Source organism: Genypterus blacodes, unplaced genomic scaffold, assembly GCF_046128005.1.
Source record: "Genypterus blacodes isolate CSIRO-AG114 ecotype Tasmania unplaced genomic scaffold, CSIRO-AGI_Gbla_v1 ptg000029l_1, whole genome shotgun sequence".
NCBI classification, from domain to species: Eukaryota; Metazoa; Chordata; class Actinopteri; order Ophidiiformes; family Ophidiidae; genus Genypterus; species Genypterus blacodes.
In genome coordinates, this window is record NW_027466842.1 from 6,262,643 (window position 1) to 6,275,525 (window position 12,883).

Below are 12,883 nucleotides of genomic sequence, written 5' to 3' on the forward strand. Positions count from 1 at the left end.
AAACATAGTATACATAAACATAAAGCATAATAACCTATCAATGGACAACTCCAAGTTTTCCCTTTGTTTTAGTGCAAAGAGGTACAAGTTCATATTGCAAATGTTTACTTTTATTTGACTATCTTTTTACAAAATTTGTTATGAACAACCAGAAATTTATGAAGAAAAAAAAGTGCAATTACAACAATAAACAATACTAAGAATAAGGTATATATAAAACAACTTGTCAAGATCTAGAAATGATTTTAAATGTACATACATTTCCACAACTGTAATGTGAACTGAACTGACTCACTATCCATGGATAACTCCAAAAAAGTCTTGGAGGAACAGAGAGTTTAATTCTGCCTGGACAATTACAATTTGCTTTCACTGACAACAATATAGGAGATTAGTAATAGTAATAATAAATAATAATGTGCTTGCTTTGTGGCGAGAAATTTGAATGAATAAGAGAAGTAAAAGGCAAAATGTCCAAAAACATTGCCAGAACACACACGCAGCAAGTACCAAGCTGGAAATGAACGTAAAAGAGCGAGTTGGATACTGCTGTGGAAAGCTGGGGAGAGCAAATTGATCAAGAACATCGATTTGAGAAGATCGTAAGGCACAGAAAGCAGTTCACAGACGGAGATAACATGAAACAATGATTTACTTAAATATCCGAGAATCTATCCTCGGAAGATCACCTTCGTGAATCGCTAATCCGACGCTGATCTGACGGCAATGTGGAAACGTTGCGTCTTAATGTCGGGATGCCGTCACTTCGTGGGTCACAAAATCGACATGTGTTGTGGGAAATGTAGTTAATGGACAATGTACAATGTTTGACACCTGTGTCTTAGATCAAACCTTCTTTTCACTGTAGTTGCTCTCCTTGGGTCATATTCAGTTCTACTGTTATGCAGATCAGACACAGCTGTATAATCCTTAGAAACCTAATAGAACCATTGAACAGTTTTAGTTAAAATAAAAACGAAATAACTCTATGATTGTTTCATTTGGCCCCTTAAACCCAACCAGCCCTTTCATTATGATATGGATTGACACTGTTTTCACCAAAAGATGATTTAGAAAAGGTCATCCATGCTTTTCATTCTGTTAGACTTGACAATTGCTGTTACAAATCACAGAACCCAGCACTCAAACATAAAGCCAGACCGTCCCATCTGCACATGGGAGACGGCCATGAAACTGTCAAGCTGCCAATTTGTAACACTTGTTAACACTTACGTGTTAACACTCCGTGAAAACAATAATCCATAATGTAGATTGTCTGTAAACAAACAAATTCATAAATTGAATTTTTCCTTGTCCCCAAACACAATATTGTCCTGGCTATGTGTGTCAGCAAAAATAAGTTCAGCACCATGGACAGAGTTTTTATAATGAATGTGTATTTTTAGGTGCTCAAATGTTGTATTAATTCTATTTCAGCATCCACTCCTCTCCCATAGTCTGCCATATAAGCTAATATGATTAACTAAGATCTAATGCTTATAATTGGACAAAACCCATTTTTTATATTTTGTACTAGGTCCAGCTGGTCAGCCTTTTGCCGCTATAAACATGTCGTACCCTTGTAGTTGTGTAAAATGCAACGTTCCTTTGCTTAGCTGCTCTGCTGGGCAGCCAGTCAGCATAGCTGGCGGGAGAGAGTGAACAGCTGACAGTGGTGGGATCAGCAGTGTTCTGTTTCTCCTCCAGGATGAGACAGATCAGCCGCAGACTCTCAGCAAGCTTCTGCCTGCTGGCTGCCCACAGAAATGTGGCACATGCAGCCCTCTGTAAAACATACTTACTGTGTCCTGACAGAATGCCTGTTAACGACCAGTTTATGGAGGAGGGCTGCACTAAGAATACACACTGCCAACAACTTTAGAGGTGGAAAAAACTACCTAAATGGCTATTTAGGGGCAGGCCTGGCACAAAGCCCTGGCATAAGAAGTCAAAATGTAGGCACCTTCTAAATGTAAATGTATTCAATCTGAAAACCATAATGAGCTGGGCAACACCCAACATAAATGCTAGGAATGATTAATCATACTGTATAATGAAAATGCTTGACTCCAAACATATCTGACATTGACCTTTCACACTATGTGAGGCTATAGTTTGTCAAAGATCATAAGTCTGCCGCTTCATTCCAGTATGATTCCTCAGGGATGAATCACAAACGACCTTTGAGGCCAATAAACTGCCGCCTCTAGCCGTCACCAAACAAGCCGTTGACTCATGCGGCGGGGTTCATGTGAGGGCCAGGGATTTCACATGATGTCATCAGCTGGCAACACAGTTACAGGCCATGAGGAAAAATGTGACCTGGTGCCGTCCATGTTGCCAGGTGCAGCTGCGCGCTCTAGTCGGCTATTTAACCCAAACCCTATGCATGTGTTGTATGGTCTGCTTCTGGTGTTGTATGGTCTGGTTCTGTCTTATATAACATCAATCTATCAGGATGAAGTGCAACCGCTCTTCTTTTTGTTTGTTTCTGCTTCAATTGATCCTCTCACACTCGTTTCAGTCCACATGCTGTGATCATTCCCTCTCTGTCTCCCTTTCTTCTCGCTCTACTTTTGTAGCAGGCAGCACCTCTAAAAGATCAGGGTCCCAAAATCAGTCCCGTCGTCTATGACAAGGGCACCCATTCTTAAGTGCGTGCGTGCGTGCGTGCGTGCGTGCGTGCGTGCGTGCGTGCGTGCGTGCGTGCGTGCGTGCGTGCGTGCGTGCGTGCGTGCGTGTATACACCTCTGCGTGCACACAAGTGTATGCTCTTGAAACACTGCCTCCAATTACAAATGAATCACTCAACGCTGAGTCACTCACCCCCTCCCCGTCTCTTTCCTACAGCAGACCAACCGCTGCTGAGCTTACACACACACACACACACACACACACACACACACACACACACACACACACACACACACACCTTGTACGTACATGCTGTGTTCCTCCTTCAGGAGCACTTACCCAGGAAAAACACCAATGATAAGCTAAGAGCCAAGATCCAAAATCAATTCCCTGTTTGTGTTTATTTGTGTGTGTGTGTGTGTGTGTGTGTGTGTGTGTGTGTGTGTGTGTGTGTGTGAATGTCCGTGTGCATGTGCGTGTGGAAAGCTGAACATCTAAGGGAGGGGACAAGGACACAGACATATCCAGGCACTTTGTGCATCCTTTGTGTGTAATTAGAGGATAGACAGACACCATCTGCAGTCATGGGCGTATCACTGAAAGTATACTGAGTGTGTCATCATGAAGATTAATGCTGTTTGTTATTCTGCATAAACATCCTCCAGTAGATGGTGGGGACATTGGCAGTGTCCCTGCCCTTTGGATCGGCAAGCACACAGCTGACACAGAAGCACTCACAGCTGTAGTCTGCGGCAGAATGGGTCTCTGAAGGTACAGTACGCAGCTGCACGCTCTTCCTCCCTCACCCGACTCCTCCTCTTAATTACAGGAGAGGCCAAAGCTGTAATCAGAAGTGGTCCAATGCCTGTTAACGCCACAGGGCATTTTAAAGCAAAATGTGTTTCAGTTAATTACTAATAGAGAGTGCAGATGCAGGCTAGTCCAAAAATAAAGAATGGAATTGAGTTTGAAACGCTCCCCCATTGAGAAGTATTATGTCATTCTGGGCAGATGGCGCTCTATGAATACACAGAAATCTGCACAGACTGAAGGAAAATCTTTAAATGTGACTACTGTGATTTATCCCCCACTTGCTCTCATCAGGGAGGGGCGGTTTGGTTTGATGATGAGCAGAGAAGCTCTGCAGTCACGGTGCAATTTAAGAAGTAGGTCACTTCTCACACGTTTCCCAACATGTTAAAGGCAGATGGGTGACAGCAGTAATTATCGCAGGGGGGCCAGCATGCTGTGGCCATTCTCTATCTCTCTTTCCCTCTCCTTCTCTCTCGCTCTCTCTCTCTCTAGAGATGCAGCATCTGAGAGTTTCTTCCTCCCGCTGTCTGCTGTCATCCTCTCCCCTGTCAGTGGCACCACACACAAGGTCATATCCTGTCCAGATTTAGAGAAGCTTTTGCTGCAGAATCCTACACCATTTGGCTCTGTCTGCTGTTTGTTCTGCTACTATGACAACAAACCTCCTTTTCAGTATTATTTACTGAGTCCAGTGAATGCTGACAACATGCATATTGACATTATTGTGTCATATTTTGCCTGCTTATTGATTCAAATTAGCCAATTGAGTTTGTATTTGCATAGTTAAACAGAAGTGAAATCCATACTGGCTGTGGTTGTTCTTGTTGCCCTCTAGTGTCCAGAGCCACATAGTAGCCCACAGCGCCCATGGAATCTATAAATGGAATGCGCTGTCTTATTCGTTTTAGTGAATTATGACGTACAGTTTCAATGATACTGCAAGACACCTTTATGGTGTTTAAGGTAATCTTGGACAGAGGTTTGACACTTATTGTGACTATTTCAACTTCACCTTCACTTTCGCTTCTAATAAATTTCACCCAAGTCTCGACCAGGGTTGTTCCCTATAATGTCTTCCAGATTTCTTTCTTCGAACAAATAACATGAGGTAACTCACTCACAGAAGCACAGCCGATTAAAGGATGATCACATCACACTAACTGTTATTCAGCTCTCACAATGGATTACGTGGCATCCACTCCACCATGAGTGTCAATTTAAATTTTCAGTCCAAAGTGAAGGACAATGGACAACTAGTGGCAGAAACAGTTTTGTCAAAAGTAACATACAGTGAGGACAAAACATTTTCTTCATGTTTGAGATAATTCAGCATGAATTCTGCATTTAAAAAAACAGTACACAACCCCATTACATCATCATTGTAATGTCTTATCATCCTCTTAATTATGGAATTGACCTGAAATGAGCAATTGAGTGAGCACAGTTTGGTGGTCTGAGAGGTCTGCGAGTGGTTCAGTAATGAGTTTGAGCCACAGCTGTTGCTCTGCCCAGAGAGCTCATGAAGAACTTGTCAGAGTGAGCCCTTATGACCGCTGAGGAAGATTTATGAGAGCCTCTGCCCCCCCCTTCACCTGCTCCTTTCTCAACCCCACTCAGACCTGGTGCTTCATTCCAAACTCCCCCGTGTCTCCTCCACGTCCCCAAACCAACACGTCCCTATTAGTTTTTCACCAATCTGTGTTACTGTGGAAGTCTGGAGGTGTTTTTTCATCTATCTGCCACTCTCTCTCCTCTCCGCTTGTTAAAGAGATGACAGAAATAGTAAATGCGATGATTCACTACGCTCAAGTCTTTTCAGATGGCAGGTGCTGTCAACAGATGTACCTACAGGAAAGAAGCATCATTAATTCATATCATCTCAAGAGTCCTGCGAAGAAACTCTCATATGTATTCAGACCTCAACTGCTTCCCTATTGTTTGAGAGAAGTGTCAGCCATTTGATCAAACAGCTGTCATCAGATAGGCAGAACATCTTGACTCATCCACTCACTCCCTGATCCAACTGATCTCCATCAGATGATCTAAAGAAGTTTTGCTTTATGAGTCACTTCATTTGATAACTTTCAGACATGATGACAGTTTCTGTGCTTCTGTTATTCAGACACATTGGATCAAATTAGGGGCTAGAATTTAGGCTGGAGAGCAAGACAAAGACTTAAAGGAGTGAGGATTTCATGAGATTGTATTCAATTCACCTTCTTACTTCGGCCATTTCACTACTTAAAACACACGTGCACGGTTCTCAAACGTGTGCAAGACGTCATGACAATAATGACATCTTGAATGATGCCATAGTTGTCAATTATGTCAGTAACAACAATGACATGAAGTTATTCATGATTCCATTTATTTATTCCCCCTCCCACTTCTATAATTTGGAAATTCAGATAAAAGAAAAAAAAAATGCAGATTCTGTGTAAATGAAACGAAAAGCATGCAAATACAAATGCTGGATCCCTGAACATTATTTCTGGCAAGTGTCGAGGCAACTGGTGCACCTTGTATTGACACACGCACATGCATACTTGTTTTGTATCCTGTCAAGGACATCTGTGTAAAGGTTGGACAGTTAGTTTATGAAATAACAGCATAATATCAACTATATTGGCCATAAATAACCATTGCGAATTGCGAATTGTTTAAAGACCAGAGTTAACAGTGTCCACGCCAAAAACAAAAAACAAGAGCTCAAAAAAAAATCACATTTCAGCCACACCAGCACGACACTCAGATCATCAAACATGAACACAAAACAAACATTGCAACATTGCATGTTGAATGAGGGCAAGAAATGAGGATTTTCAGGTGTAGTTCCCCGGTTCACACAAGGATATGGGTTTGTGTGAGTTGCATTTTTCAAATACATTTTACAATACAATAATATTTTTGCATGGGTAGCATTTTGTTTTAGCTTTTCTGGATTTTAATGTACTAATTGCCAATGCAACAGGTAAAATAATCTTTCGTGAGCGCTACGACGTCGTGTCACTTGTGATACATCCCAAACCTTTTTCGCGTTTTTGTCCCGTTTAAGCTACAATATCTCATCCAAACTTCTGCAGGTTTGTTACTGCAATATAGTTAGTATGTTCACCTAAACACCTTTTGCAACGTGACACAACGCACCGCGCGCTGATGCTCTAACCGCCACCGGTCCTGATTCGATGCATTTGATTGATTGATATGTACATGTAATGTGTGTGTTGAATTAAACATTTAAACATCAGATTTCTTGCACTTTTAATAAAACATTTTTGTATTTTTTCAATTGACTTGTCAATTATGATCATGAATCCTTATGTGTCCACAAGTAAGCACAATGTAGATTCAAGGTAGATTGGGAGGCTGCACCTTCATACATATGTACAGGTTAAGACTGTCGTAGGTTTCAAAAGAGTTTACAGTTGATTCTTTGTGAAAAGTTCTTTGTTAGAAGAAAAGTTCTACGACACCACTTATCGCCCACATACGATCCTGTTCCTTCATCCCTGCCCAAGACCAAACAACCATTCAGCCTCTAATGAACATTGTAACAGCAGAAAGGCGACCCCATGAGGTGAAATCCTAGGAATCCCCACTGGTCTGTCAGAACTGCAGAAACCCTTCAGATGAGAGGTGAAACGCCCTTACTGGTAAGTCCAGTAGCCTCAGATCAGAAAAAGCCTGTCCCCTAATGGATGGAGGTGGAAACAGGACCTGGCACTGCCCCCTAATGGTGTAGGTCAGGGGTCTCCAACCTTTTCCTCTGAGAGGAGATTTGACAAAATAAAAAATGTCCGAGAGCTCATGTTTTACATTATTCATTTTTTCTATTTGTTTTTATTGAAGCAAACATTTTCCATGACATTGCGCATACAATTATAGGATATTTTGGAGATAATTTTTTATACAGAAAGAGGGGGAAAAGGAGAGAGAGAGAGATAGAGAGAGAGAGAGAGAGAGAGAGAGAGAGAGAGAGAGAGAGAGAAAATAGGCAATTTGAGGTACAAGTAGATTGAAATTGAAAAAGGCGGAAGCCACAGTCGCTGGAGGTTTTGACAACATGGCACAGTAGTGTGGGCGCAGAGTCCAGGATGGCATCAGTGATGTTGATGCGATGATCTCATAGGGTAAATACAGTTTACAGGATGATGTCAAACAGCAATGTAGGCTACTACAAATCACATGATAGGCTGTGGTAAAGAGAAGGAGAGAAGAGAGAAACAAAAAAACAAAAAAAAAACAAGAGAGGACATCCCACCCAGAGACTCAACCCAACCCCGCAGTCACACAACTGCATCCCCCGTCCTGGCCCGCCTGGGATGTGACATAAAATGAAAACATAAAAAGGAAGTGTTGGGTGTTCAGGTTTTCAGTCACTGGTCTGGCATAGCCTGTAGATCTGTGAAGTAAGAGAGAAATGGTTGCTATCTCTGAAAGAACTTATCAGTGTGGCCCCTCATAGTCTACTTGATTTTCTCGAGTTTAAGAAAACACATCATATCCTTCAGCCATTGAAAAATAGAGGGAGGGGTAAGGGATTTCCAATGCAGGAGCAGGCGGCGTCTAGCAAGGAGAGTGGTGAACATGACCATTTCCTTTTGTGAGGTGTTAAATTGGCATGAGTCATATGGGGTGCCGAAGATGGCAATATGAGGGGAGGGTTGAACTTGCATTCCCCATATGGTAGACAATGTGTTGAAGTGACCGGATCAGTAGTTGTGGAGCCTGGGGCAGAGAAAAAACATGTGGCTTAGGTTACAGTGAGGCTTCAAACATCTATTACATTTGTCCTCCACGTCTGTCTACGTTTCGGCCAATCTGGATTTAGAAAAATGGACCCTGTGTACGACCTTAAACTGAATGAGAGCGAGATGAGCACAGGACGAGGCAGTATGTAGATTGCGTATGAATTCGTCCCACCAGTCTATGTCTAGATGGAGTTCAAGCTCAGTCTCCCAGGCAGCCACTGTTTTAGAATTAGATAGGTCCCTGAGGTCCAGAATGTGGCAATAGATCTCAGAGATGGTCCCTCTTAGTGGTGTCTTGAACGTTAGCAGGTCTTCCCACATGAGTTGAGGGGGAGGGGAAGGGAAGTTTTGGAAATTGCTGCAGGCAAGTGTCTGATTTGGAAGTACTTAAATAATTGGTTAGCAGGTAGTCTATATTGAATTGACCGATTGGAGAAGCTATTAAAACTGCCGACGAGTACAGGTCAAGGAAATATTGTATGCCTTTGTGGTGCCATGCTGAGAAGGAAGAGTCCAAGAATGAGGGGGGGGGGGGGGGGGGGTGGTCTAATATGGGCTCTTTCCAAGCGAAGAGCGATCGTTTTGGCTAAGATCTTAACATCGGCATTTAATAGGGATAGAGGTCTATAGGAGCCACAGGCGGTGGGATCTTCACATACAGAATGACTGTGTTGTCAAATGTATGTATTCTTTGAACCTTAAGCAAGCTACCCAGAAACGGGTGGCGAGCTACTGGTAGCTTGCGAGCGACATGTTGGAGACACCTGGTGTAGGTACAGCAAGTGTTTTTCAGCATTTAGATTTTTCGGGCAGCCAGGACAAGCCTCTCGACGGCTTAGCCTCAGGAAAAGGCCTGCTGGTTATGGTGTTCTGTTTCATAAACCCCCTGACAGAGCTCTGGAAACATGGAGAGGAAGAAGGCCCCTCCCTGGTAGCCCGGAATTGAACTGGGTTGATGGCAACACCAGAGCCCACAAGGTATAGCATTGACCGTGTGCGCCACAGATCTAATACAGACAGCGACTCTGTGGGCTTTTCACTCTTTGCTTTTGAGCTGCACTTTGAGAATCTGTATGCCCATAACATTAGGCAAGGCCAGGGATCAAAGCCACAACCTCAAGCTCTGTGTATCAGTATTGATCATGGTGAGCCACATGGCTGGTTACCATTGACGTGTAAACTGTTACTCCTGTTTTTAACTGGAGGAGGGCGGCCATCAAACATCAAGTAAAGACAAAGTCCCATTTTTCTCACACACATACTTATCACACACACAACGGGCCTTGAACTCACAACCTTGTGGTCACGAAATATCAGCTTTAGATGCTGAGCCAATGAGGGGTGAAGTTTGCCAAAACCTTCTTTGGTGCTTATGCTCTTCTGTTTTTAGGTGGCTTCTTGTAAAAAAAGAGAATAACTTTTACAGTGAGAACACACTTTAAAGTTAACTTCTCCTCCCTTTCTGTGACATAGTAGACATAGGGGAGCAAGAGAATATCAGGCCTGTTCAATGTTTCTGTCACAATGCAAGATTAGAAAAACAGTAGGCTCCTCCAATTAAAAACAGGAGGAATATTTTTACAGTGGACTGTAGGAAACAGATATTTTTTATTGAATTATTTTTTTTAAACATTTATTTATATTGCGCCTCACGATAGCATCAAAGTTTTGATTTGTTAGAATCAAACTTTAATTAGCTTGGTGGCCGGCCCACTTCTGATGTATAAATTCATCAGCGACAAGCTGGTTTCTTTGCAAACAAAATTCCATCTACATAAATGAAGCTAGCTTGTTGACACTGAAACACTGTCTGTTACAAACACTCCATATGAAATAGCAAATAAGGCACAGAACAAACATACAGGAAAACAAATCTCTATTGTACACTCCAATTTTCCTCATATGCAACTTGAGTTAAAAGAAAAGTGCCTGAAACACAACTTGTTTGCTTAATTGGTTTGAACATGTTATTAAAAGAGTTCAAAATCCTTAGAAGTTTAGTGTTTTACCTCCAAGTGGTTACCTTTTTAGTTCTAAAGTGTAAGTGCAACAGTTTAGTGGTGTACAGCTGGCACAGGAAACAGAACTTGTCTCGGATTTCAGTTTCACTGAGGTCACAGGGTCACAGGGTCACAAAGTTGCCTTCAGGCCTGGTAGATGGGCACCACTCTATCAATGGTTTGCCTACATATGGGGCAGGTGGGCTGTGGAAGGGCCTGGTAGCAGCGTAGGCAGCAGCACACGTGCCCACAGTTCAGCAGAACACACTCCCGTGGCTGACTGAGGCATATCACGCAAGAATTCTCTACAGGTCCTCCATCCTCTGAGCTCTCCGACGCGGTACGCAATCTGGGGCCGTCGCCCTGCAGTGTCTGAAACTCCCGCCTCTGACGCTCCTGCTCCCAGCGCACCTTCAGCTTGCAGTAGTAGCGTCTTCCCGCCCAGAAGAGGACCGCCGCGCCCGCCAAAGCAAAGATCGATGCAAACACCTGCCACGCCACCGCCTCCCTCACCTGCTCTGCTCGCAGGGTGTCGAAGTCTGCGGCGGTTAAGAAGTATTCCGAGCCGTCAGATGGGGGGCGAAGTGCCAGTGTGCGATCTGTGTCCAGTATCAGCTCGCCTACACCTGTGAGAGTACAACCCACCTGGGAAAAGGAGGGAGTTCTGTAACATCAGCATTTACATTAGCCCAGTGATGATACACAGAATTTCCAGTTAGTATCTCAAAAAGACTGACCTTAAGCATTTCCTCCGTCTCCAGCTGCCCCTTCGGTTTCTCACCACTTAGGTATTGTCCTAACATGTCTGTGAATCCAAAAGTGGCCTGGTGGAACTTCTCATGAGTGATCTCCATTTGTAACCCGGAGGCCTCCAGGGGACCAAGGACCCGGACTTTGGCCTCATCCAATCCCACCAACGTGAATGGCGCTGAATTCACAGTCTGATACAGGACTCGCTCGCTGTCTGTCCTGCAGCAGGTGGTGGAGGTTAATAAAGATGAAATGTCAAATGTGACACTGGTATTGTGTCATATTTTGGGACCTCAAATTTTATGCACCAAAATTTTGTTTTATCTGGACAGCCAAGAATTATGAATTCTTGGTTTAATTCACACTAATTATCCACAGCAACATTGCCTGAAATGTGGTTCTTAAGCCTCATCAAATCTACATGAAGTTACAGATTTGTATTGGCCATTGATGTGTTGTTGTGCTGTATCGTAATTTTGTCCTGTGTAATTATCCTGATGTAGTTCTTACCAAGTGCGTGCAAAGCCATTCCACACAAGTTTGTGTTCTCGCAACATGAATTTCTGAATCACTCCAACACATTCTTCTTGGAATTGGCTCCTCAGAGGTGTTCCTATAGGTTGCACTGTGCCTATAAATGCATGAAAAAACAAACAGCAGCATTAAATCTACACATTTATCAATGACGAAACTAAAGTTGCCATACAAGACTAGTTACCTTCGATGACAGCATACTGCAAACATTTTCCTGGAGTAACATCCAAAATGTCTTTGAGTTTTCCATCTAAGGTCAAGTGTGGAGCATCCTGACAACACAAGAAACAGACTTTATGAACAAAGGTTTCAGGCTCCAAGGATAGAAAACCACAGTGCAGGATGGTCATCCATTATAATTGGAACATGGAAAAAAAATACCACAACAGTAAAATAAAATACAAAGTAAACTCCCCTACTTACACTGAGTTTATCTATTGCCTTCCGCTTCTTCCAGTAGACATAGTAGAAGAGGCCTGAGATGGCAAAACTGGCCCCAACACACACTGCTTCAATACTTGTCACAGGAAATTCCTCCATTCTCTTTGGGTCTTCAATCGTTTCCTTGGGAGCTGACCTGCACATTGAGCAAAGCAATCACATTACATGGACAGGTATTCAACAAGTTACATGCAAAATAAAGATAATGCTTTACTGTGTTAAATGCAGTTACATCAGCAGCAGAGACTGTGGCTATGGTTACTACAGTTAATAAAACAGGTAAAGGTCTGAGGAGGTCACTTCACTGCTTTAGTGGTTGACCGATTTTCCAGATGAGCTTGTGACCTGCTGATTTTGGTGTTTGCTTGTAGTGACTGCAGATTGTCCCGTTTGGGTTCACAATGACACATCATCGTTTTGTCCTTTAATGTAAACTTCACATTAAATGATGATGTGTCACAATGACACAACATCGTAAACATTAAATGACAAAACGGTGATGTGTCATTGTGACTTGTTGTCGTCCCTTTATTGTAAAGGGACTGGTATGACAGTAAAACCTGAGCAAAATGAATACACTCCGGTTTTCAATGAGTGCAGTCGCTGCACCAAACCGCCGACGCATACAAACTAACCAAAACATAACGTTCCTTCATCTGTAACACTCGTATTTGCTGATCAATTTCGGTAAAATACCTGCTACCTAATATTGCTGAGCCACCAAGACGCACTGTGACCTCTACGACAATGTTGATATTTGCATTCAGACCATACATGTAAGATTTAATAAACCACAATAACTAGTTCTATTAAAACGCGATTAATAGTATATTCTTTCTTTACCTAAAGGATGATCCTTGAGGTTGGCATACCCGGAACAGTTGGCTCAGTTACGTCACGTGACCCCGGTAGTGAGGGCAAATAGTAGTTCCTGTGTCACGTGACAGGATCTACTCGCGT

The 12,883-nt window shown here is 42.8% G+C and overlaps 1 protein-coding gene across 3 annotated transcripts; it reads right to left on the minus strand.

Annotated features, from left to right (window-relative positions):
* Positions 1 to 10,237: 10,237 nt before the first annotated feature.
* Positions 10,238 to 12,817, minus strand: mul2 (mitochondrial E3 ubiquitin protein ligase 2). Of its 3 annotated transcripts, none has more exons than XM_076145145.1 (6): positions 12,796 to 12,817; positions 11,906 to 12,059; positions 11,667 to 11,754; positions 11,459 to 11,579; positions 10,936 to 11,167; positions 10,238 to 10,843 (listed from the first exon to the last, which is right to left on the minus strand). In XM_076145145.1, the coding sequence occupies exons 2-6, from the start codon at positions 12,020 to 12,022 to the stop codon at positions 10,343 to 10,345; spliced, it is 1,059 nt and encodes a 352-aa protein (XP_076001260.1). In that variant the 5' UTR covers positions 12,023 to 12,059; positions 12,796 to 12,817; the 3' UTR covers positions 10,238 to 10,342. The 3 variants fall into 3 exon arrangements, with proteins under 3 accessions (XP_076001260.1, XP_076001259.1, XP_076001258.1); XM_076145144.1 differs by having other exon boundaries at positions 12,767 to 12,802; XM_076145143.1 differs by lacking the exon at positions 12,796 to 12,817 and having other exon boundaries at positions 11,906 to 12,716.
* Positions 12,818 to 12,883: the final 66 nt, after the last annotated feature.

Excerpts from the sequence above, each read along its gene's own strand:
- mul2 (XM_076145143.1), bottom strand. The coding sequence starts at position 12,067 with ATGTGCAGGTCAGCTCCCAAGGAAACGATTGAAGACCCAAAGAGAATG. Across the intron at positions 11,580-11,666 it reads GCAGTATGCTGTCATCGAAG|GCACAGTGCAACCTATAGGA; the intron begins GTAACTAGTCTT and ends ATGCATTTATAG. Across the intron at positions 10,844-10,935 it reads AGACGGAGGAAATGCTTAAG|GTGGGTTGTACTCTCACAGG; the intron begins GTCAGTCTTTTT and ends TCCTTTTCCCAG.